Source organism: Hyperolius riggenbachi, chromosome 5 (genome assembly GCF_040937935.1).
Source record: "Hyperolius riggenbachi isolate aHypRig1 chromosome 5, aHypRig1.pri, whole genome shotgun sequence".
Taxonomy (NCBI): Eukaryota; Metazoa; Chordata; class Amphibia; order Anura; family Hyperoliidae; genus Hyperolius; species Hyperolius riggenbachi.
The window spans coordinates 134,520,887-134,547,624 of NC_090650.1; the positions used below are offsets into that span (position 1 = coordinate 134,520,887).

Genomic DNA, 26,738 nt, shown 5'->3' on the forward strand with positions numbered 1-26,738 from the left:
TCTAGTTAGGCCCTAGGTTTGTATTGATAGAAATATAAGCAACATCCTAAAACCTGCTAGGCTATCAACATTCTAACTTAACTCTCAGCAGAAACAGATGCCAAATAACTAATGAGACATGCATGAACCTCTTTGTTGCTTAAGGGAGACATCAGGCAAAAAAAACCCCGCCCCCCCCCCCCCCCTACTTACCTGAGGCTTCCTCCAGCCCCTTGCAGCCAACATGTCCCACGTCGCAGCTCCGCACTCAGCCACCAGCAACGGGGTTCACGCCGTTGCAGAGCGTGACCTCGAGGTCTTCTCTACTGCGACGCTGTCAATCAAGCCCACGTTGTCCGCCGTGTACTGCGCAGGCGCAGAACTACTGCGGCAGGGTTTTTTGCCTGATGACTCCTTTAAGTTCTGGGATATCTGCCATGGCTTCCATTACTACTGTATATACAGAACACTGTTTTTTGTAGGAGTCCCAATTTCTTGTTTTGCTGTGCCGTAACACAACAGAATAAAATATATAAAAAAGTATCCACTAAGAGCCCATTTCCATTTGCGAATGGGAGCTGAAGGGATGCTATGTGGGTACGCATCACATCCGCTCCCATTCGTGTCACTTCCGCATCCCCCAAATGGAGGAGATGGGGGCGGTGCGGGCGGGTGAGAATCTGCAGCATGATGCAGATTCTCTGATCACTCCGCAACGCTCCGGAAAACAAGCAAGCAATGGAAACTGTTCCATTACCATGCTTTGGTTTCAGGTCGGCTGCGGTGCAATGCGGCTATGTAGTCACATTGCACTGTGAGTAGTGGATACGGGTCCTTAGCTCAACATAAAGCACAACAAAAAGGTGACAATTTAAAAAGCCCGATATTCTGAATTAAAAACGTCTAAATTCTCAGACAGGTAACTGAACTGCTTCTCAGTACTTTCTTTTTTGGCCTACCCCAGTCTTGTATTTGAAGAAGTACAGTAACAAATCAGAAAAAGTCACTTACTTGAGAACATTTTGAACTAGTATTCCAGCCACAACTCCCATTGTGGTGGGCAGACTGGCAGCACAGACACCCGCACGCTTCAAAGTCTTTTCATCAATGTTTGCTGCAACTACTAAAGGTGGTGCACACTGCGGAAAGGATTGGAAAAAAAAAAACATACAAAACGACTTATATGGCAAAATGAATATGAAGAAAGGCTGAAATCCCAATGTACTGTTCCAAACTGTTAAAGTGAACCTCCGGACTAAAAATCGACTCAACAGCACTGAAAAGGCCTGCTGTTTCTTTAACAGTTTCACAACATCAGAACTTGGTTTCTCTTATCCAAGCCTCATTTTTAGCTGCACAGAAGAAAACTGCCCGGGCTTTTTTTTTTTTTTTTACTTTTTGAATTTGACATTTGAAGCCTAGCGTGTGCAGCTGGGAGGGGTAATCAGGACACAGGACGGTTGGAACTGTGTTTCCTGCTCCTTGTCACCTCCTTTCAACCAAAAAGATGGCTGCCCCCATGACAAAGATGGCAGCCCCCATGAATCACAAATATTTGCCTGTTCTTTTAAAACAGGGTGGGTAAAAAAATTATATCACCTATCTATTCTAATTAACATAACTAATGTAACTTAATGACAGTATGTTTGTTTAGGCTGAAGTTCCCCTTTAAGTGATTTACCTGTATTGATGCACTGCTGACCAAAGTACTAAGTATCTCACTATCACCATTACAAAGGTCCAGATCTAGGATTTTTTTTTTTCACACAATTGACTCCCAAATATCCCTCATCACACCTAAAGATAAACACCCATACAGCAAAACTTTCCTTCTACGCACTGTGACAGACCACGTTGTACCTACTGCCTCAGGCTGCTGAACGCCACTGACACTAAAAGTACCTTAAAGGGAACCTAAACAGAGGGATATGGATGTTTCCTTTTAAACAATACCAGTTGCTTGGCAGTCCTGATCTCTTTGGCTGCAGTAGTATTTGGATCTCACACCTGAAACAAGCATGCAGCTAATCCAGTCTGACTTCAGTCAAAGAACCTAATCTGCATGCTTGTTGAGGGGCTTTGGCTAAAAGTATTAGAGACACAGGATCAGCAGAAGTCAGGCAACTGGTGTTATTTTAAAAGGAAAAATCCATATCCTTCTCAGTTTAGGTTTCCTTTAAAGCGGGCCTGAAGATTGAGCTAAAACAAAGTGTGTCACTTACCTGGGGCCTCTACCAGCCCCAGGCAGCCTTCCTGTCCCGCGCCGGTCCTCCACGATCCTCAGGTCTACCGCCACCAGCTACTTTCATTACCGTCGGCTTGTAAGTCGACGGCAACTGCGCCCCCAAGCCACACTTCTTTTTACGCGTTCCAGCCACAATAGCGTCCTACGCTAATAGTGCAGGACGCTATTGTGGGCTGGAGCGCCATTTATAATGGCGCCTACGGCGGTGCCCGAAAATTATTGCTTTTGTGCGGGGGAGGGGGGGTTAATGTAAGCCAGGGGGTTTGTGATGATGACATAATCCATTGGGGGGCGTGTTAAAGTTAAGTATCAAAAGGGAGGGTTCTGTGTAGGGTTAGGTTGTCGCTGTAGTAAGGTATCTGTACATTTTTACCGATACAGATAGTCTACTATTGGGCATTCCCAGGCACACAAATTTTATGGCGCCTCTATTTCATGCATGCGTTAAAGTAAGCATGTCTTACTTTAACTGTAGAGAAAACTTTTAGATTCAGGTTTTAAAGGTCCAATAGTAATAAAAAGCCATTGGTAAAATAAGAAGAAGAGGCTTGTTTGGGCCATAAAACCCTGCAAAGGTGCTACACGAACAATTGTGCTGTCTGACAGAGGTATCTACATACATTCTTCAGATTATTGTCCTCTAAAACAATAATTTGTGACCTTTTCAGAGTAAAATCTAGCATGCACAGCTGGCACATGTCGTTGGCTTCACCTGTAGCGATCCAGTGGGGTGTATTGCTCTCACTCAACCACTAGAGCAGTTGTTGGAACATCCAGGCAGCCTGTTAGTACAATGATCTTTCCAAAACTGCCACCAGAAATTATCAGCAATGATCATTTTGGGCAAGAATAATTTAAAATCTGTACCCAGAAAAAGCAGTCTACAAATATGTATTTCAACCATGCATTATTTAGCCATTTGGATTTCAGTCATTAATATTTTCATTCACATGTGAAAGCTAAATAAGTATAGTATATTCTCTGATGTGAAGAATTTGGGTTAATAACCATTTGGAAAACATGAAACACATGACATACCGCGAAGCATGCCGACTCTCCAGGCTTAATCAGTTGTATGTGCCCCGAAACCGCATTCTCACTGACTCCAGATTCCATCCAGATTTGTCCCAGCTCATTGCAAGCCTTTATATAAATAAAGGATAATAAATTATAAGAAGGGATGAAAGTGGCACAATTATTTTATGCATGTCAGACATCGTTTATGACAGATGTGGATGCCCACCCTAAAGTACAGCATGGAAACATAAAAAAAAATAATTCGTACATAGCAAGGAAATGAACAGCGCTACTTGAAAACAGACTAGTGCCTACCTGCAAAAGAGTGCAAGCCCCACTTATGGGATAAAATACACACCGAGCATACACATGACCTGTCTACCACTGGAGGATGTTGGTTTCCTGTAACAGCTTGCTTGCAACTTGTTAAGTACTCGTCCCTCCCACTGCGAAGAAGTCAATCCTCCATGGGAGGGGACCTAACACTAACTAAATCCTACCTATGCATATGCATAGCCTGGGCGCGCTACCAAGTAAAATTGAAAATTACGCAAAAAGTGGGCAAGTAAAATTGAAAATTGCGCAAAAAGTGGGCAAGTAAAATTGAAAATTGCACAAAAAGTGGCCAAGTAAAATTGAAAATTGCGCAAAAAGTGGCCAAGTAAAATTGAAAATTGCACAAAAAGTGGCCAACACTAACTAAATCCTACATATGCATAGGTAGGATTTAGTTAGTTTTAGGTCCCCTCCCATGGAGGATTGACTTCTTCGCAGTGGGAGGGACGAGTACTTAACAAGTTGCATGCAAGCTGTTACAGGAAACCAACATCCTCCAGTGGTAGACAGGTCATGTGTATGCTCAGTGTGTATTTTATCCCATAAGTGGGGCTTGCACTCTTTTGCAGGTAGGCACTCATCTGTTTTTAAGTAGCGCTGTTCATTTCCTTGCTATGTACTAATTTAATTCATTTTTGGTCAGCCGCTCCCACTTAACAGCTTTGCTTTTGGTGTATATGCAGAGCCTCTGTTTGGGTGCATTTGCAGTCTCTGGGGGGGCTCAGCGCATCTCTGATCGGAGGCCATTCGGAGGCGGCCTGGTGATTCGCTGATCCAACTTTTTGCACAATAAAAAAAAAATGAATTTGCATTTGAAAATGTTCTTTTGATTAGCCATTTTAAATATCTAACTGTTACACTGGTAGTCCCTGGTTATCATACGAGATAGGGACTGTGGGTTTGTTCCTAATCTGAATCCTGTAAGTCAGAACACTGTTCCACCTCTATCCCCTGTACCTCTGCACCCCCTTTTTTCCTTCAGTGTCACCCTCTGTCCTCCTGCGTCTCCCTCTGCCCTCCTTTGCCTCCCTCTGTGCTACCTCTGCCCTCCTGTGCCTCCAGTGTCCCCTTCCATGCCACCTCTGCCTCTTGTGCCTCCACTGTGTCTCTCTGCTTACCTCCTTCTATACCCCTTTGTGTCCCCTGTGCGGCTACTTATACCCCCCCCCCCCATTCCTTACCGTACTTCCTATTCAGCCCCTCATGTGCCTCCTTTGTGAATTATTGTGCCCCCCTGGTGTTGCCTCTGTCCTGCTAGCCCAGAATATTGTGCAGCTGTAAGCTACTCAGCTCCCCGCCATAGTCCTTTTCAGTGCGACATTCCTCTCTGCTCATAGCTCACTCTAGCACCCGGAATTTCCCCCTGCATGATGTGTAATTAGGTGATGCCAGACACTACAGTGAGCTGTGAGCAAAGAGGAATGTCGCACGGAGATGGCCTCCAGCAGGGAGGTGAGTAGTTTCCAGCTGCACTATACTCCAGTCATGAGGCATGCAGGACAGAGAGAGACAGATGCACAAGGGGAGTTACCGACATCACGTGACACGATTGACGGTTCTTCGTATTGGCGACTCATTTGCAAGTCAGGGACAATAGTTACAAGCTAAATATATATGTCAACATAATTGTAAATTTATGAGTAAAAACTTCTTACAGTGTTTATAGCCATACGTGCTTCAAAGTTGTCAACACAGCTTAGTACAAGGTCTACTGGATCACCTTCTTTTAATCCACCGTTGCTGAAATAAATAGAAAAAAATAATTATGTTTATTAAAAATAAAGAGTAAACCTAATATAATTTGCTACATTAAGATAAAACTAAATATTTGCTACTTTATATTTGACTGTCCTGTAAGCTGAACATTTTCAAGGTAAATCTTATTTAAAATAATACCAAGGTAAAAATAAGCTGATGAGATACAGTGTATAATTATATCTATCCTCCTCCTGCCCCCCCCAAAAAAAAGGTTTTTTTTAGATATCCCCCAGTTTTATCTATATTTAAATCAACTTTTAAGTTTTTACTGTTACATTGTCTCTGCTCAATGACACATGCATTGAAGTATGCCAGAGCTAAAATCTATGAACTCTCAGTAGCCATTTTCTGTAAGGAAGTGGTTTATGGCTGTAATTCCTTATCAGTGAGTGTTAAGCTGTGTACACACTTGAACGATTAATGAAAGATATCAGACCAATTTTATCCACTTTCATGTAGTATGAGAGCATAATCTACACAGTCTATTCTATTGAGCTGAACTCCCCATCAGATAAAAATCTTTGCATGATGCTGTACACAAAGATGCTGTTCACATTCAAAAGATCAGTATCTGCAAAAGATCTGTTCCTGCAAAAGATCCGTTCCTGCAAAATGCATTCATAGTCTATGATATCTGCACATCTCATACACACCTTGTTTAACAGACATTCACCTGCAGATCTGACAATCATCTGCAGATCTGAAGATCCATCCTGGTGGATCTGATCTGCAGATGAATGTCTGTTAAACAAAGTGTGTATGAAATCTGCAGATATCAGACTAGGAATGCATTTTGGAGGAACAGATATTTTGCAGATACTGATCTTTTGAATGTGTACAGCATCTTTGTGTGCAGCATCTTGCAAAGTTTTTTATCTGATGGGGAGTTCAGCTCAATAGAATAGACTGTGAAGAGTATGGCTCTCATACTACATGAAAGAGGGTAAAATTGGTCTGATATCTTTCATTAATCTTTTAAGTGTGTACACAGCTTTACGCTATAGTCCAACCGGGTCCGGACTGAACAGAAACTAATCACTTGCATTCCTGATGTTTAATGGTAGCCATACACTGGTCGATTTGCCATCAGATTCGACCAACAGACAGATCCCCATCTGATCGAATCTGATCAGAGAGGGATCGTATGGCTACCTTTACTGCAAACAGATTGTGAACCGATTTCAGCATGAAACTGTTCACAATCTGTGGTGGTGGTGGTGCTGCCGTCGCTCCCCCCCATACCGCATACATTACCTGCTCCGCCGGCACGACTCCCGGGTCTCCGCTCTTCTTCTCCGCTCTGGTCTGGTCTCCGGCATGCTTCCCTTCTTCCTGTCTGGGGGAAATTTAAAACAGTAGAGCGCCCTCTACTGTTTAAAATTCCTGCCAGGACAGGAAGAAGGGAAGCATGCCGGAGACCAGACCAGACCAGAGCGGAGAAGAAGAGCGGAGACCCGGGAGTCGCGCCGGCGGAGCAGGTAATGTATGCGGTATGGGGGGGAGCGGCGGCAGCACCACCACCACCACCACAGATTGTGTCGGTCGTCGGGCACTCGAACGCCGCTAGCGATGCGCTCTTTACCCGCGAGCGATCAACGGTTATTTTCCGCACAGCGCGATCGAACGGAATGGATCGAAATTCGGTGTGTAGCGCGAACGATTGGCAGCAGATTCGATCCCAGTGATCGAATCTGCTGTCGAAACGGCGGCAAATCGGGCCAGCTTAACTCTTTCAGGCAGAGAAAGAAAGAAAGGAAAAAAAAAAGGAATGAAGCATAGTTATTTGTGTAGACGTAAAATGATGGAGGCACCCAAAATGTATAAAACAAAACAATATAAAAAATGAGAGGTATGGTAAGCTAACCTCTCCTGTGGTGAAGTAGCACATGACAATCTCTATTGAGTTTCCAAGAGTTTATTGCACAAAAAATATCAAAAAGTGCTTCTTAGCTGAAATGTAGTAGACTAGATGTGCTCAAGTCTACTTTATTTCAGCTAAGAGGCACTTTTTGATGGTTTTCATGATGAAGCGGGAGATACCTGAGACATACGTTGTCTGAACCTTTTTGTGCAATAAACCCTTGAAAATCTCAGCTGAATTTTTGTTTGCTCCATCTGCTACTTCACCACTAGAAGGGAAAGCTAACCATACCTCCCCTTTTTATATAGTTTTAAAGTGATGCTGAAGCAAAAAAAAAAAAAAAAAAAAAAAAATACTCATGATATAATGAATTGGTTGTGTAATATGGATAATTAATAGAACATTAGTAGCAAAGAAAATAGTCTCATATTTTTGTTTTCATTTATATAGCTTTTTTATACTGTAACATTGCATCATTCTCTAGTAACTGCAGTTTCCGCAATACACTCAGCATTTTAAATGATTTTACAGAGCAGGCTATTGACTTTATGAACTTTTCTCTGCAGAAAAACCATAAACAAAGAAGAAACAATAAGAGACAGTTGAGATAAGAGCTTCAAAAGACAGTGCTGTCCACAACTTTACAAAGTCGCAGGGCTCAAAGAAGCTCTTTTGCATAGATAACAACTGAAGTTGCTTAACTCTTCCAGTACTGGAAACAATATGAGACTCATATCTGTGCTAATAATGTTTTATTTCTCAGCTGTACTACACATACAAATCATATCATAAGTTTATTTTCACTTCAGATTCCCTTTAATTGCTTTATACCTTTTGGGCGCCTCCACTGTTTTACGTCTATACTTATAACACCTCTATTTTGAGGTTGTATGTTTTGAGTAGCCCTTATTCCTAGGAACTACCCAATGTATCAGGGGTGCGACCTCTGTGGAACTTCGCACACCCGAGCAGATGCAGGTTTTCCTCCATAAGCCATATCAGTGGAGGCATTTCCTGCAACCCAAAATGTATAAGTGTATTATATTAAACATAATTATCTTAGTGTACAGACATATTGCACTATTGGCTCCTGGTATTTTTTCCTTTGGGTCTTGCGGGTCCTCCGTTTCCTTGGTCCACCCCAAATCATAGTTATTTGTGTGCTTGGCACTGTACATACACATGTCTACCATGTCACATGTCATACCGGCTTTCCCTTAAAGGACACCTGAAGAGAGAGGTATATGGAGGCTGACATTTTTAATTCCTTTTAAGCAATACCAGTTGCCTGGCTGTCCTGCTGATCCTCTGCCTCTAATACTTTTAGCCATAGACTCTGAACAAGTATGTAGCAAATCAGGCGGTTCTGATATTATTGTTAGATCTAGCTGGATCAGCCGCATGCGTGTTTCTAGTGTTATTCAGACACTATTGCAGCCAAATAGACCAACAGGGTTGCCAGGCAACTGGTATAAATTAAAAGGAAATAAATATGGCAGCCTCCATAGCCCTCTCACTACAGTTGTCCTTTAAGCAAATGAGGAGTCCTAAAGAGGGAGATCCCCACCTACATTGTAGCATGGAGCACAGTACAAGGGGGAAAGGCCAGGGGCGTAACTACACTATATACTACATACACACACATACATACACACACACACACACACACACACACTGTAGTCTCATTGGTGTGGGCTCTTGATACAAACCTCTGGCTATAGTAAACTCAGTCTCCAGGTTCTGGGTATGCGTCTGTATGAATATACTATGTATGACTAAACCTGATATTGTAAACTTCTGATAGAATAAAGTACTTGGTCACGTTCCTTGAAATTTACCAGCAATGAGACAAGGACAGAAGCCACATGGTGATTGCCTGCACAATGGTTGTACACTAAAGAGGAGTGAAGAGGACCTGTCCCACTGAGTGAAGAAGGTAATGTATAATACCCCACTGCTGTTCTGCCTTTCATGCCCCCCCCCCCCCGCAATGGCAAGGCTTTCAGGGGCTATTATTACACTCCTCTTAAAGACTGTACATTCACAGGTAGTAAGGGTGAAGAGGAAACAAGGGGAGAGAATTCACCACACTATACTGTACTTGGTTTTGGTGAGGGGGAGAGAAGGAATTATAGGACTGTGCTTGTTTAGGACAAAGGATATGACTAGACTTGTCAATGGAGATAAACGGGGGGGGGGGGGGGGGGGGGGATCATAATGGTCTACAAGTCATGTGAGTAAAGCTTTGACACTGTACAAAGTATACAGACTACTGTGAAGGGGAAGTTAACAATAGACAGCAATTTCCCACAGTTGTTCAAGGAAATAAAACTAATAATTTATTATAATTGTATTATTATTCAGGATTTAGGGCCAATTTTATACATTTACAGTATTATGCAAGCACACTTATCCCTTAGCATCTGGTTAAATGGAAATAGCATGCAAGAGTCTATATAGTCCACAGACTATCATATATAACAAGGCATACTGAACAGGGCCACTTATGCTCCAGTCTACAGCAAGCAATACAATACAGTGAATGAAACCTGATTGTTTTTTATGGATATCCACATTGAACACTTCTAAACAGGTTTATAAAAATAATTTGTTTCATAAGTGGCAAGGAAATGTATGCAAGACCAATACCTTATTCTGTCCATGAAATGCTGGAAATTGTCTATAGTTATTATGTTGTAGTTGTGAACTTCAAACTGCACGTCAGGGTTAATATTCCTAAAATGGCGTAAAGAGAGGTCACTGTTATGCTTAAAGTGAAACTGAACCGAGTAAAATTATTTAAAATAAAACATGATGTACTTGGAAATTAATATTACATACTTACCTTGCCATCAGTTCCTCTCTGAAGCTCACCAGTTTCTTCTTACAATTCCTTCCAGGTCTGACAAAATTGTCAGAATTGAAATATATCAGTTGCTGTCAGTTACCGGTATATATTGGCTGCTGTTAGTTATAACTGAAAGGACAACTGATAAGCAAGGTAATGTCATGTTTCCCTACGACTCAAGTGGACGATATTACATTTTACAGTGTGCTGATCAGGAAGCTGTTACAGGTACATTGCCATATTTAAAATGGAGGAAGGAGAATGCCATTGCCCACAGTGGACAAATAGGATGCAGAGAAAGAAATTGATAAGTAGATTATACGGAAGGTAAGTATGACACGTGTATGTCTATTTTGACTTTCATTTAATTTGATTATTTTGATTAATTTTCAGGTCAGGTTTGCTTTAAAAGAAACTTGCAATTTCCTTCAGCAACAGTTGTTTGCAATACAGAAAATCTGCCATCCACATACTATAGATGTCATGCCCATTTTAATATCAGTAGTTGTGGTGCTGATATTTGCAGAGGAATAATCTGACATTCTTTGAAAATCCGATGCACTCCTACTTCTCCCGTCTGCAATTCCCCACCTTGGAATAAAGGAAATTCCAAAGTGTTGAAAATAATAATAACCACCAATCCCTGCTGACAATAAAAAAGTTTAAAATGCAACAGTTAATCCACTTTCCCCATGGACAAAAAAATGATCCTCATCATATCTACATACATATTTGCATCTTTGGTTTTGGGGAAGGTCACCTGAAACAATGATGAAAAATCATTTTAGGAAATCAGTACTGCAGGTCTGGACTGGAGGCTCATTATTTTACTACACCCCAGATAACGCTAGTGTCTTCCCTGATCTTTCCTTTTGAAAGTCTCCATATGCGAGTACCTGCAAAGGCAGCCTTACATGGCTGTGGCCCTGTTATTAAGATGGGGTTCATCATTTCTATATAACAAGTACAAACTTTATTTAAGAAACCACACAGATGTGAGATCTATCCACCTTGTTGAATGAATTACATAATGACAAAGACATCCGTCCATCAAGTTCAACCAGAAAATATGGTACAACACTACCCTGTACCCTTACATATCCTTGCTGAACCAGAGGAAGGTAAACACCCCCTTAGGTCAGTTTTACACTGAATATTGGCAGCAGCACCGCTAAAAACAGCCTTCAGGGATTACCAAGTTAGTACGCGGTAATCCCTGTCTGGCAGCGAGCCAAGCAGGAAGTGATGCTCACTTCCTGTGGTTGAAGTGATGACGTGCGCAGAAGCGTATTGCTAAAATACGCTTCCACTTATGCGCAACGCAAAAAACTACTGTGGGCATTTCAAAAAACCTGCGTCGCCATAGACTTACATCACTTCCAGTCCACTGCACATCATCGCAGAATGGTATGGTAACGTAGATTTGCCCTCACCGCGGAGATACAGCAAAAAAAAAAAAAAAAATCATTACTGTTGCATTGTGCCACACCGCGTCAGTATGAAAGGCCCCATAGACTTTTATTGCCCTGCGGTGGGTGAGTTAAAAATAGTGCAACACACCAGTGTGAAAGACCCCTGAAAAGGTTTGGACCAATTAGCCCTAAATGAAAAAAAAAAATCCTTCCCAACTCCAGATGGCTATTAGATAAAGTCCTCTTTAAACGCATATATAATTTGCCATAGCTACTGCCTGTGGTCCTGAATGTGCATCTGCCATAAACCAGCACAACTAAAGGGATGCAAAGAAACAACACATTTGAAATCATGGTTTGTGCATACGTTGACACCAATGTGAGAGAGCGAGCGAGCGTGTGTGTCAATGGAAATGGAGCGGGAGGAGTACAGAGGAGAGCAATTGGCTCAGCCTGCACGTGATAGATGCCACGGCACTCTGGATCATTCAGCGATGTTTTGGGCAGACGCATACTCCAGATTGTCGGTAGAGGCAGCCTTGACCAGGTGCCTCGGCCAAGAACCATCTAACTTGTGTACGAAGCCATAGGTAAAAGGCAGCCAAGGTAAAATACAACCTTTTGTTTCAAAACTCTGAACTTTTATGTGTGAAATAAAGAGTGATTTGAACAGTATGGCCCATGCCATCACAACAAAGAATACAGAGATTAGTAAAGCATTCAGTGCAAAGCCCCCGGTACAAGTAGTTAGGTTACCTTAGTGTGTGCTCTGCAGCCTCCACTTTGCTGAGGCCAGCTTGATGAGGCTGGAAGAAGAGTCTGTTCATATTTGCCAGCTCCACTTTATCATAATCAAACAGCAGCAACTGGAGTGAAATTAAGAAATTAGAGAATTACAAGATGTTAAGACTGTGGATACAACGAACAGCAGCTTGTACTGAATCTCTTCAGAAATTAAAAACTTGATCCTATGTAATGATTCTATGGAGTTGATCAGTGGTGAGCCAAAACTCTAAACAGCTCAGGTGAGGAAGACTGGGTCAGGCAATACTGTTCCCATAGGTTCATAAAATAACCTTAAAGTGGTCACCATGGGTCAGAAGTGCTCCATTTTACTCCTCAGGAAATCCCACTGACAGCCAGCCAGTGAGTGAATGAAGCTTTTACTCTGCAAAAGCACCATAGCAGAGGTAGAACATGAAGCACTGCTGTTTACAATCTTCTGCTAGTGCCTAAATAAACCCAAAACATATTTGTCCTGTACTTCCTCGCCTGCTCACAAGTGTCACAAAAGACACAACATTTCACAAAATTCCACCATTTGGGACAAAGACAGCAATAACACATATGGCACACACAAGCAATAGAACACAGCAATACATGCATGCAGCTACATTTAAGTCGTCAGCAGGTGCTCGTCAGTCAATCAGGATGCACTGTCATACACCCTTTACCTGCCATACCACATCTAGCAGCCATTAGCATTCAGGTGGGAGGCTTCAGTTGGACGCAAATCGCAAGATTGCGTCGCTAGCAAGGGAGGGACCCCTGTGGGAGGAATGCCTGCACGGGGCGGTCCTGCTAGCGACGCAATCTTGCGATTTGCGTCCAACTGAAGCCTCCCACCCGAATGCTAATGGCTGCTAGATGTGGTATGGCAGGTAAAGGGTGTATGACAGTGCATCCTGATTGGCTGACGAGCACCTGCTGACGACTTAAATGTAGCTGCATGCATGTATTGCTGTGTTCTATTGCTTGTGTGTGTCGAATTTAGCATTCAGTATGGAGGCAGTGTTGGTGGGTTTTCTGGATGTGAGAGGTCCAGAGCCTGGGTGTGAGAGGTCCAGGCCCACCTGCACTCCCCTCCAGGTATCGCGCATTGGCCTTGGGGCCCCGGCCAGTGAGAGAGGTCCGGGGCCCCTGGCCATCGTGCGAACCAATCGTGTGTTTTTAAACGTTTTTTTTCAGCTCTAGGACATGGCAGACAGGTGAGCGGTTAGGGAGGGACCCCTGTGGGAGGAATGCCTGCACGGGGCGGTCCTGCTAGCGACGCAATCTTGCGATTTGCGTCCAACTGAAGCCTCCCACCTGAATGCTAATGGCTGCTAGATGTGGTATGGCAGGTAAAGGGTGTATGACAGTGCATCCTGATTGGCTGACGAGCACCTGCTGACGACTTAAATGTAGCTGCATGCATGTATTGCTGTGTTCTATTGCTTGTGTGTGTCGAATTTAGCATTCAGTATGGAGGCAGTGTTGGTGGGTTTTCTGGATGTGAGAGGTCCAGAGCCTGGGTGTGAGAGGTCCAGGCCCACCTGCACTCCCCTCCAGGTATCGCGCATTGGCCTTGGGGCCCCGGCCAGTGAGAGAGGTCCGGGGCCCCTGGCCATCGTGCGAACCAATCGTGTGTTTTTAAACGTTTTTTTTTCAGCTCTAGGACATGGCAGACAGGTGAGCGGTTAGGGAGGGACCCCTGTGGGAGGAATGCCTGCACGGGGCGGTCCTGCTAGCGACGCAATCTTGCGATTTGCGTCCAACTGAAGCCTCCCACCTGAATGCTAATGGCTGCTAGATGTGGTATGGCAGGTAAAGGGTGTATGACAGTGCATCCTGATTGGCTGACGAGCACCTGCTGACGACTTAAATGTAGCTGCATGCATGTATTGCTGTGTTCTATTGCTTGTGTGTGTCGAATTTAGCATTCAGTATGGAGGCAGTGTTGGTGGGTTTTCTGGATGTGAGAGGTCCAGAGCCTGGGTGTGAGAGGTCCAGGCCCACCTGCACTCCCCTCCAGGTATCGCGCATTGGCCTTGGGGCCCCGGCCAGTGAGAGAGGTCCGGGGCCCCTGGCCATCGTGCGAACCAATCGTGTGTTTTTAAACGGTTTTTTTTCAGCTCTAGGACATGGCAGACAGGTGAGCGGTTAGGGAGGGACCCCTGTGGGAGGAATGCCTGCACGGGGCGGTCCTGCTAGCGACGCAATCTTGCGATTTGCGTCCAACTGAAGCCTCCCACCTGAATGCTAATGGCTGCTAGATGTGGTATGGCAGGTAAAGGGTGTATGACAGTGCATCCTGATTGGCTGACGAGCACCTGCTGACGACTTAAATGTAGCTGCATGCATGTATTGCTGTGTTCTATTGCTTGTGTGTGTCGAATTTAGCATTCAGTATGGAGGCAGTGTTGGTGGGTTTTCTGGATGTGAGAGGTCCAGAGCCTGGGTGTGAGAGGTCCAGGCCCACCTGCACTCCCCTCCAGGTATCGCGCATTGGCCTTGGGGCCCCGGCCAGTGAGAGAGGTCCGGGGCCCCTGGCCATCGTGCGAACCAATCGTGTGTTTTTAAACGTTTTTTTTTTCAGCTCTAGGACATGGCAGACAGGTGAGCGGTTAGGGAGGGACCCCTGTGGGAGGAATGCCTGCACGGGGCGGTCCTGCTAGCGACGCAATCTTGCGATTTGCGTCCAACTGAAGCCTCCCACCTGAATGCTAATGGCTGCTAGATGTGGTATGGCAGGTAAAGGGTGTATGACAGTGCATCCTGATTGGCTGACGAGCACCTGCTGACGACTTAAATGTAGCTGCATGCATGTATTGCTGTGTTCTATTGCTTGTGTGTGTCGAATTTAGCATTCAGTATGGAGGCAGTGTTGGTGGGTTTTCTGGATGTGAGAGGTCCAGAGCCTGGGTGTGAGAGGTCCAGGCCCACCTGCACTCCCCTCCAGGTATCGCGCATTGGCCTTGGGGCCCCGGCCAGTGAGAGAGGTCCGGGGCCCCTGGCCATCGTGCGAACCAATCGTGTGTTTTTAAACGTTTTTTTTTTCAGCTCTAGGACATGGCAGACAGGTGAGCGGTTAGGGAGGGACCCCTGTGGGAGGAATGCCTGCACGGGGCGGTCCTGCTAGCGACGCAATCTTGCGATTTGCGTCCAACTGAAGCCTCCCATCTGAATGCTAATGGCTGCTAGATGTGGTATGGCAGGTAAAGGGTGTATGACAGTGCATCCTGATTGGCTGACGAGCACCTGCTGACGACTTAAATGTAGCTGCATGCATGTATTGCTGTGTTCTATTGCTTGTGTGTGTCGAATTTAGCATTCAGTATGGAGGCAGTGTTGGTGGGTTTTCTGGATGTGAGAGGTCCAGAGCCTGGGTGTGAGAGGTCCAGGCCCACCTGCACTCCCCTCCAGGTATCGCGCATTGGCCTTGGGGCCCCGGCCAGTGAGAGAGGTCCGGGGCCCCTGGCCATCGTGCGAACCAATCGTGTGTTTTTAAACGTTTTTTTTTCAGCTCTAGGACATGGCAGACAGGTGAGCGGTTAGGGAGGGACCCCTGTGGGAGGAATGCCTGCACGGGGCGGTCCTGCTAGCGACGCAATCTTGCGATTTGCGTCCAACTGAAGCCTCCCACCTGAATGCTAATGGCTGCTAGATGTGGTATGGCAGGTAAAGGGTGTATGACAGTGCATCCTGATTGGCTGACGAGCACCTGCTGACGACTTAAATGTAGCTGCATGCATGTATTGCTGTGTTCTATTGCTTGTGTGTGTCGAATTTAGCATTCAGTATGGAGGCAGTGTTGGTGGGTTTTCTGGATGTGAGAGGTCCAGAGCCTGGGTGTGAGAGGTCCAGGCCCACCTGCACTCCCCTCCAGGTATCGCGCATTGGCCTTGGGGCCCCGGCCAGTGAGAGAGGTCCGGGGCCCCTGGCCATCGTGCGAACCAATCGTGTGTTTTTAAACGTTTTTTTTTTTCAGCTCTAGGACATGGCAGACAGGTGAGCGGTTAGGGAGGGACCCCTGTGGGAGGAATGCCTGCACGGGGCGGTCCTGCTAGCGACGCAATCTTGCGATTTGCGTCCAACTGAAGCCTCCCACCTGAATGCTAATGGCTGCTAGATGTGGTATGGCAGGTAAAGGATGTATGACAGTGCATCCTGATTGGCTGACGAGCACCTGCTGACGACTTAAATGTAGCTGCATGCATGTATTGCTGTGTTCTATTGCTTGTGTGTGTCGAATTTAGCATTCAGTATGGAGGCAGTGTTGGTGGGTTTTCTGGATGTGAGAGGTCCAGAGCCTGGGTGTGAGAGGTCCAGGCCCACCTGCACTCCCCTCCAGGTATCGCGCATTGGCCTTGGGGCCCCGGCCAGTGAGAGAGGTCCGGGGCCCCTGGCCATCGTGCGAACCAATCGTGTGTTTTTAAAAAAAAAATTTCAGCTCTAGGACATGGCAGACAGGTGAGCGGTTAGGGAGGGACCCCTGTGGGAGGAATGCCTGCACTGGGCGGTCCTGCTAGCGACGCAATCTTGCGATTTGCGTCCAACTGAAGCCTCCCACCTGAATGCTAATGGCTGCTAGATGTGGTATGGCAGGTAAAGGGTGTATGACAGTGCATCCTGATTGGCTGACGAGCACCTGCTGACGACTTAAATGTAGCTGCATGCATGTATTGCTGTGTTCTATTGCTTGTGTGTGTCGAATTTAGCATTCAGTATGGAGGCAGTGTTGGTGGGTTTTCTGGATGTGAGAGGTCCAGAGCCTGGGTGTGAGAGGTCCAGGCCCACCTGCACTCCCCTCCAGGTATCGCGCATTGGCCTTGGGGCCCCGGCCAGTGAGAGAGGTCCGGGGCCCCTGGCCATCGTGCGAACCAATCGTGTGTTTTTAAACGTTTTTTTTTCATCTCTAGGACATGGCAGACAGGTGAGCGGTTAGGGAGGGACCCCTGTGGGAGGAATGCCTGCACGGGGCGGTCCTGCTAGCGACGCAATCTTGCGATTTGCGTCCAACTGAAGCCTCCCACCTGAATGCTAATGGCTGCTAGATGTGGTATGGCAGGTAAAGGGTGTATGACAGTGCATCCTGATTGGCTGACGAGCACCTGCTGACGACTTAAATGTAGCTGCATGCATGTATTGCTGTGTTCTATTGCTTGTGTGTGTCGAATTTAGCATTCAGTATGGAGGCAGTGTTGGTGGGTTTTCTGGATGTGAGAGGTCCAGAGCCTGGGTGTGAGAGGTCCAGGCCCACCTGCACTCCCCTCCAGGTATCGCGCATTGGCCTTGGGGCCCCGGCCAGTGAGAGAGGTCCGGGGCCCCTGGCCATCGTGCGAACCAATCGTGTGTTTTTAAACGTTTTTTTTTTCAGCTCTAGGACATGGCAGACAGGTGAGCGGTTAGGGAGGGACCCCTGTGGGAGGAATGCCTGCACGGCGCGGTCCTGCTAGCGACGCAATCTTGCGATTTGCGTCCAACTGAAGCCTCCCACCTGAATGCTAATGGCTGCTAGATGTGGTATGGCAGGTAAAGGGTGTATGACAGTGCATCCTGATTGGCTGACGAGCACCTGCTGACGACTTAAATGTAGCTGCATGCATGTATTGCTGTGTTCTATTGCTTGTGTGTGTCGAATTTAGCATTCAGTATGGAGGCAGTGTTGGTGGGTTTTCTGGATGTGAGAGGTCCAGAGCCTGGGTGTGAGAGGTCCAGGCCCACCTGCACTCCCCTCCAGGTATCGCGCATTGGCCTTGGGGCCCCGGCCAGTGAGAGAGGTCCGGGGCCCCTGGCCATCGTGCAAACCAATCGTGTGTTTTTAATAACACATATGGAACAGGAAAGGGTTAGAACCAAAGTACTGAAAACTGACCCAAAATGTTGAGTTTTGATGGGGGTTTAATGCTCTTTACTCATTACCATAACCCCACATCCAATCCTGATTGGCCAATTTTTCCATTTCCATGTAGGATGTGCATGTGGCGCATTGATTTCTACTTTCTGACTGATTTTTGGACAGTAATTGGTTGTTTTCATAATCAGGCTGCTGTTGACTCGTGTGTGGTGGCTACGATAATTACATTATGGCTTTAAACAAAGAGACCAGGTAGGGGAGGGTGAGAAAAGCTGGATACACACATTCAATCTTGATTTGCCCATTTTACCACTTCAATGTAGTATGAGAACTTAAAGAGTAACTGTCAGGCTGCAGAAGCTAATTTAAACCTCTATTCTCCTGTGTTAAACAGTTTAGAAGGAAGCCAAAAAGGCATTACTGAAGATAAAAATCTCTCTTACCTTTGATGTGTGCTTATCAGCAAAGCTGTTAGACCCAAGCAGGACGCAAGCCGCATACCATACTGCAAAGCATTCTGGGGCCCTCCCCTCGGCTGCTAATGAGACGTTACAGGATAGAGTTTCAGCAGCTTGTAATCAGTCCAGCGCGTAGCACTGATAAATCTCTGGGCAGAGCACACTGCAGGAGTCCGCTATTGTTCCTAGCCACATGGCTAATTAATATTCACTGCACACTGTGTTATTCAGTACGAGCTTTTCTGTGATCAGGAAGCAGGGAGGACATGACGACACATTTGGCTTCATAGGACGACAGACAAACATGGAACCTGCCATGAGCTGTCAGGAGCATCAATCTCTGCATATACTATATAAAAATTCTGTGAAATTCAAACGTGGACAGTGAAATGCATATGTAATGTAAGTACAGCCAATCTTTAGCTACTGATATATGTGTTTATTTTCTCTGAGACCCCTTACCTAACAGCTCCTCTTTAACTACAAAGTCTGTTGGAGGTGGTAAAATTGGCCAATAAAATAGGATGTGTGTACCAGGCTTTATTGTAGTGGCGTCTCACGTGGATGTTTTTAAGTTTAGGACTACAGAAGTAACGTGTATAGATTTCTTCATGTTTTCCACTTTAGCCTTCAAGTTTGCTTTAGCCAGGATTCAAACGTGCAAGACATTTAAACATACACATTATTTTTAACCCTATGTACATTTATATGTGGACAAAACAGTTTTTTTCCCCACAGAAGCACAATGTAATTAATAGCAAAAATTAACACTGTCCCTGGAAAAAAAAACATTTTAAAATGTGAAAATAAAATGTATACACTGGACAACAGGGGTAAGGCCCAAAGAATAATATACCTCGGAGCGGGCAAGTGCAATTTCGTATTGAAAAAAAAATGCATGTGCAGTGACTCTGGTCACTGCGCCTACATGCCCGATCACGCTACTGTTGCCGGAAGCGTACTGCACATGTGCAGAGTGTGATGAAAGACGCAATGGCCGGCGACTGGCTCTGTCATCAAAACTTGTTCCGTGATGGTGCGGGCACAGGGCGGCTGCAGGGGGCTGGTAGAAGCCTCAGGTGAGTGACATTTTTTTTATGTTCACTTTAGGTTCCCTTTAATGCACACTATAAACAGCTTAGAATTTGGGCCAATTGAAATCATCAGAAAGTGCATGTGATTGAGTCAAATCCTCAGCGAGTCACATGATAGGGATCCGGCGAATGGCAGGAGAAAGTGTTCGACTGTGAAGCATAGAGGACACCCTGTAACGCCTGGAAGCAGGGAAATATTACACCTGCACTACTCTGCATGGTGGGGAGGTGGTGGTTTTTGTAATGGAATGGGGATGTTACAGTAACACCCCCTCCCCCCCCGCATGTTTAATTTTTGTGCCATTAAAATGTTGGCTAAAGCTCCTATTTTACTGTATATAGGTAAAGATGGTTAATAAGATGCTAATAATTTATACTTGCATGCATAGAATTTGCATTACATTTGCATTCAAGTCAGAATTATAAGCATCTCAAAAACCAACATGGTTTATAAGCAAAGTTAAAACAAAACACCAGTAAATTAAAGTTTAAAAAAAAAAACATGTATTACCTTACCAATGCCACACCTTGTTAGCATTTCTGCTGTGACACTTCCAACTCCACCGACCCCCACTACAGCCACTGTGAAACTGCGGATTTTCTAGGAAGAAAACAACCATACAATTATTAATAATAAAACTACAAAAAAATAAAAATAAAGAGCACCAAGGTCGTTATCAAGAATAACTTTAATGTAAACCTCTTTATAAAGTTATACTAGAATCAGCGCGAGCCAGACAAACAAACTCACCTATTTGCCTGTAAATAGATATTATTTTAAAACTCCGCCCCATCAAAGAGTTTGCGAACCTGTGGTCACCCCCACCTGTGTTGCTTCAGCCCACCCCCTGCGGCTCTATAGATGGCTGCTGAGCTGGGAGTTGGCTGCGGCATCACAGGTGCAAGTGACCACAGCTTTGGAAAAACTTAAAGGAAACCTGAACCGAGTAAAATTATTTAAAAAAAAAACAAACATATGATGTACATGCAAATGAATATTACATACTTGCCTCACCGTCCGTTCTCTCAGAAGCTCACCATTTTCTCCTAACAATGATTTTGTCAGAACTGAAATATATAAGTTCCTGTCAGTTATACATCAGTTGCTGCCAGTTATAACTGAAAGGACAACTGATGCGCAAGGTAATGTTCATGTTTTCTTATGGCTCAAGTGGGCGATATTTCAGTTTAAAGGGAACCTAAACTGAGAAGGATATGGATTTTCCCTTTTAAAATAATACCAGTTCCCTGACTCTCCTGCTGATCCTATGTCTCCTATGTCCACAGCCCCTTAACATGCATGCAGATCAGGTGCTCTGACTGAAGTCAGACTGGATTACCTGCATGCTTGTTTCAGGTCTGTGATTCAACCACCACTGCAGCAAAAGAGATCATCTGGACTGCCAGGCAACTGGTATTGTTTAAAAGGAAACATCCAAATCCCGCTCAGTTTAGGTTCCCTTTAACAGTGCACTGACCAGAAAGCTGTTATGGAGTAATGGCCATTTTTAAAATGGAGTACAGAGAATTCCAATGATCAAAATGGACAAACAGGATGCAGGAGAGGAGAAAGATTGATGAGTAGACTACACAGGAGGCAAATATGACCTCTGTATGTTTATTTTGACTTTTAATTTTCAGTTCAGGCTTGCTTTCAAGAAGCCTGTGACATAAAAAAAGTTCCCCTGGGGGGTACTCGCCTCAGGGTCCTAATGAGGCTTCCCATACTGTCCTTCGTCCCTCGGGGGTCTCGCTGCAGCCCTCCGAACAGCGGCGATGTAAACATTTACCTTCCCGGCTCCTGCGCAGGCGCTGTGGTGGCTCTCAGCTCCGAAATAGGCGGAAATAGCCGATCCCCGTCGGGTCTGCTCTACTGCGCAGGCGCAAGTCTCCGGCGCCTGCGCAGTAGAGTGGACCCGACTGAGATCAGGTATTTCCGTCTACTTCGGAGCCGAAAGCCGCAACAGCGCCCCTGCTGGAGCCTGTAAAGGTAAATATTGAACAAGCTGACGGAGTTGTCGGGCCGCTGTTCGGAGGACTTCAGCGAGACCCCAGTGGGACAGAGGACGGCGTGGGAAGCCTCATTGGGACCCTGAGGCTTCCCCCTCCCGAGGTGAGTACCCCCCAGGGGAACTTTTGGATGTTACAGTGTCTCTATAAAACTAAAATGGCCACGAGAGGTCTTGTCAATGGGCGGGGTGCAGTTTAAAAATAATACCAATTTACTGGCGGATGGGAGAGTCACTTCCGCTGGCACCTGCTAATTCTAGTGTAACTTTCAAAGAATTTTATATTAAAATTATTCTCAATTACAACTTTAAATTGCTGTACAGTGTGCGAGTGGGTTTTCTCTGGGCAATTCAGTTTTCTCCCACATCCCCAAAACATACAGATAGATTCATTTGCTTCCCCTACCTCGGGTCTAAACTACATATGACAATGGTAGGGATTGGATTGTAAGCCCCTCCAAGCAACTGTTAGGGCAGGTGCACACCAGAGCAGTTCTGGAGTGTTTTTTTTAAAACGCTTGCAGGGGGAAAACCGCTTGAAAGTGAATGGGATGGTGTACACCAGAGCGGTTCGTTTTTCTCACAAACGCAAACTTGGGGGCTGCAGCATTTTTTAGATTTCTGAGGTGTTTCTGCCACAATGTTAAAGTATAGGAAAGTGGAAAACCGCTCTGAAAAATGCTAGATCAGAGTGGTTTTCCAGGCGTTTCTTTGTTACAAAAGCTGTTCAGTAACAGCTTTACTGTAACAAAATATGACATCTGCTACACAAAAATGCTCAAAAAAACGCTAGGCATGTTTAGAAAAACTTTCTAAACATGCCTAGAATCGCTCTGAAATCTGCTTCAAAAACCTCTAGCGTTTTGCGGATCTGCTAGAGGTTTTTGGTGTACACTGGCCCTGCGTGACAAGAATATATATTCTCTGTAAAAGCACTGCAGAAGATGTCGGCACCATAAATAATCCTAGCCACAACTAGGGATGAACAACAAAATGCATTTACATGCAAAATTCAGAAAATTCCACTTGCAAATGTATGCAGATTGAAAATGGACCAATCGAGTTCCATTTTGGTAGGAACATATTGGTCTTATTTCAAGCTGCATAACGTTGCTTACAAAATTTGCAGAATCCTGCATCAATTGTGAATTATTTGCATCTCAATGACTATCTCTAGCCATAAACCTCTAGCCTTTATGTACATTTGTAGAGTAAACTTAAAAATAAATACTTTATTACTTGGTCTTTTGTCTTACCTCATAATCTTCAACAATTCCCATTCGTTTCAAAGCCATTAAACGACTGAAAAATAATAAGATAAAAGTTACATTGATTGCATGTATACTAACAAGCTTTGGGCACATATTTCATACTCTGTAGCGATTTCTCAATATTCATACCGTTTACTTTGACTTTAAATAAAAAAAATAAAAACAGTGAGTTAAAATATGCAAATAAACATTTCAAATATGTACCACTACATAAGGTTCTGAACTGGTCATAGCAGTGCTTTTTTTTTAAACTGTAATCGGAACCATAACAGCATCCATATGCTGGTGCAGAAAGTTTATAACAAATACCAATCAAATGAAGCAGCGTTACAGCAAAACAATATGGAAAGTGATCGATCGCTCCTCAACTGGAAATCAGTTGAGCGATCAATTCTATAAACTTGCCCACTCAACTTGAATTATATCTTTGCAAAAAATATTATCAGGAGTCAATTGAACAACCAGTTTTGTGCCACTTGACGCAGTATACAAGTGTTGATCCACTACCGTTATTCTCTCTCACAATGTCGATTTTCAAAAGTCACTTTTTTGATGGATAATCTGCAAAAACAAATCATTCTAATCTGGCTAGCTGGGCACACTGGGGGCAACATATCGCTGATGCCAAACTGGACAAGAAAAAAAATGAATGCGTTATTAACCAAAATCGAACATTGATCGTTCAGGCATGTTAGATTCGAGGTTCGACAGCCTCAAAGTTGTACTGCAGAGGGCTAGCAGTACAATCAATTCTGAAGTGAGAAGTATATGGAGGCTGCCATATTTATTTCCTTTTAAACAATACCAGTTGCCTGGCAGCCCTGCTGATCTATTTGGCTGCAGTAGTGTCTGAATCACACCAGAAACAAGCATGCAGCTAATCTTGTCATATCTGACAATAATGTGAGAAACAGCTGATCTGCTGCATACTTGTGCAGGGTCTATGTCTAAGGCTGCTTACACACCAAGACGTTACAGGCGCACGTTAGTGCGCCTGTAACGCTCCCCCAACGCACAGCAATGTAACACAAGTGGGCTGTTCACACAGCCCACGTTGCGTTACATGTAACGCTGCACGTTCTGTGCAAAGTGCAGCATGCTACGGCGTTGGAGCGGCTATAGCCGCGTTAGACTGTTTGCACATGCGCAGTGGGGGGCGGAGATGAGGCGGGGAGAGCCAGCTACAGTAGCCGCGCACATGGCTACTTAATATTCACTGCACTGGCGGGCGCTGATTGGCCGGCGGGACCACGTTATGCGGAGTGTCTCGCTCCGCATCACGTGGACCCGCTGGCCAATCAGCGCCACTCTGGGAGACATTATAGGACTCCAACCGCCTAATGCGTCGGCTCTTGCAGCACCATACGTTGTGTTAGGTGCACGTTATGCGACCTTAACGTGGCACCTAATGCAACGTCTTGGTGTGCAAGAAGCCTAAAAGTATTCTAGGCAGAGGATTAGCAGGACAGCCAAGCAACTGGTATTGCTTAAAAGGAAAGAAAATATGGCAGTCTCCACATCCAACCTGCTTCAGTTGTCCTTTAACGAAACTTCAGCTAAAATCTAACTGAGATGGAGTACGGAATCAATAAATACCAAATTTTCAATTGGGATTTGATTGCTTATATTAACCCATATATTTCTTAGACAATACAATACAGAGGCACCAACAGAGGCTTTTCACGGGTCTCAAGCCCGGGTCTCAAGGAGCAACTTTCAAGTTGTGCACGCGAGTGAAGCGCCTCTGTCTTTGACAGTCAAGTGCTCCTTGTGTATTTTTGCCTGAGGAAGCGGGCTTGAGACCCATGAAACCCGTTGCAAACTGCAAAGAATAAATACCTTTTTTCTTGATCTTATACAATAGTTGTGTTTTTGTCAGGGAAGGTAAGTCCACCCTTGTCCCTCATTTTATACCTTTTTAGCTTGATACTTTTACCCTGTTGGTGCCTCTGTATTGTATTGTCTAAGTGATAATTATCCACCTGGTGGATGGGTGTGACCACCCTTCTTTCTTGTTCTACGGAGAGCGACTTCTTAGCCTGAGTGGGGACAGGCCTAATCTCCCCTCTTGCTTTTTGAGTGGTTGCCTGGTCTTGGCAACCCATACTTGTATTATTCACCACATACCATATTTACATTGCATTATCAATATTACACGATTGGGGGCTCTCAATTGTCTACCTTCTTGTTTTACATATCTACATTAACCCATATATGGCAAGTTTTTCTAGCCAGTCTCCAATCTTTGTTACCTTTAAAAAGACTCTGAAGCGAGAATAAATCTCGCTTCAGAGCTCATAGTTAGCAGGGGCATGTGTGCCCCTGCTAAACCGCCGCTATCGCGCCGCTAAACGGGGGTCTCTTCACCCCCAAACCCCCCACTGCAACACTTGGTCGCAGACTTGGTCGTTCCTGGAGGCAGGGCTAACGGCTGCAGCCCTGCCTCCAGTCGCATCTATCAGCGGCGCATCGCCGCCTCTCCCCCGCCCCTCTCAGTGAAGGAAGACAGAGGGGCGGGGGAGAGGCGGAGATACGCGCTGACAGACGCGCGTGGGGCAGGGCTGCGGCGGTTAGCCCTGCCCCAACCAGGAAGCGCTCGCCCGCTGCACCGAGGGGATTTGGGGGTGAAGGGACCCCCGTTTAGCGGCGCGATAGCTGCAGTTTAGCAGGGGCACACATGCCCCTGCTATCTATGAGGTCTGAAGCGAGATTTATTCTCGCTTCAGACTCTCTTTAAAGAGACACTGAAGAGAAAAAATATATATGCTATAGTGAATTGGTTGTGTACTATGAATAATTACTAGAAGATTAGCAGCAAAGAAAATATTCTCATACTTTTATTTTCAGGTATATAGTATTTTTTCTAACATTGCATCATTCTATAATATGTGCAGATTACACAACACTCAGCATTCAAAATGAGTCTGTCAGAGCAGTCTGTGAAGTAATGACCTCTCCTCTAGCAGAGGAAAAGTAAATAGTCCAGGAACAGTTGAGATAATAAAAGTCAGATAACAGCCCTCTCCACTAACTTAAGGTGCCCATACACTCGTCAGATTGGCAGCAGATAGATAAGAAATGCATCTGATGATCTATCTGATGCGTTTTTAGAACATTTTTTACCAGGATAGAATTCCAATAGATTTCAGTTTGAAATTTATTGAAATTCGATCTGATGGCATTTTTTTGCCATCAGATTTCCATTAACCACCTTAGCGGTATGGACGAGCTCAGCTCGTCCATTACCGCCGGTGGCTGCCGCTCAGGCCCTGCTGGGCCGATTTGCTCGCTGTAAAAAGCAGCACACGCAGCCGGCACTTTGCCAGCCGCATGTGCTACCTGATCGCCGCCGCAGCGCGGCGATCCGCCGCGTGCAGCGGCGAAAGAGGGTCCCCCCAGCCGCCCGAGCCCTGCGCAGCCGGAACAAACAGTTCCGGCCAGCGCTGAGGGCTGGATCGGAGGCGGCTGACGTCAGGACGTCGGCTGACGTCCATGACGTTACTCCGCTCGTCGCCATGGCGACGAGCAAAACAAAACAAAGAAGGCCACTCATTGCGGCCTTCCTTGTTACTGTGGATCGCCGGAGGCGATCAGAAATATGGGTTAGGAGCGCCCTCTAGTGGGCTTTCATGCAGCCAACTTTCAGTTGGCTGCATGAAATCGTTTTTTTTTTATTAAAAAAAACCCTCCCGCAGCTGCCCTGGCGATCTTAATAGAACGCCAGGGTGGTTAAGGCCAATGCAAACTGATAAGCAATCTCATCAGATCGACCTAAATTTTCCATCCTGCCAGTTCGATGGAAATCCATCGAAATCGATCGAAATCGGCCAT

At 45.2% G+C, this 26,738-nt stretch overlaps 1 protein-coding gene across 3 annotated transcripts in view; it reads right to left on the bottom strand.

Annotated features, from left to right (window-relative positions):
* UBA5 (ubiquitin like modifier activating enzyme 5) overlaps positions 1-26,738 on the bottom strand; it is a 39,557-nt gene that overhangs the window by 10,347 nt on the left and 2,472 nt on the right. For 2 of the 3 annotated variants that reach the window (XM_068236280.1, XM_068236281.1), the window contains exons 2-8: positions 22,893-22,938; positions 20,139-20,228; positions 12,213-12,322; positions 9,846-9,932; positions 5,233-5,317; positions 3,263-3,367; positions 991-1,118 (exon numbers count right to left, since the gene is read on the bottom strand). In XM_068236280.1, the coding sequence (XP_068092381.1) occupies positions 991-1,118; positions 3,263-3,367; positions 5,233-5,317; positions 9,846-9,932; positions 12,213-12,322; positions 20,139-20,228; positions 22,893-22,938 (651 nt within the window). The remainder of the gene's footprint in view (positions 1-990; positions 1,119-3,262; positions 3,368-5,232; positions 5,318-9,845; positions 9,933-12,212; positions 12,323-20,138; positions 20,229-22,892; positions 22,939-26,738) is intronic. The other variant, XM_068236282.1, reaches the window with a different exon arrangement.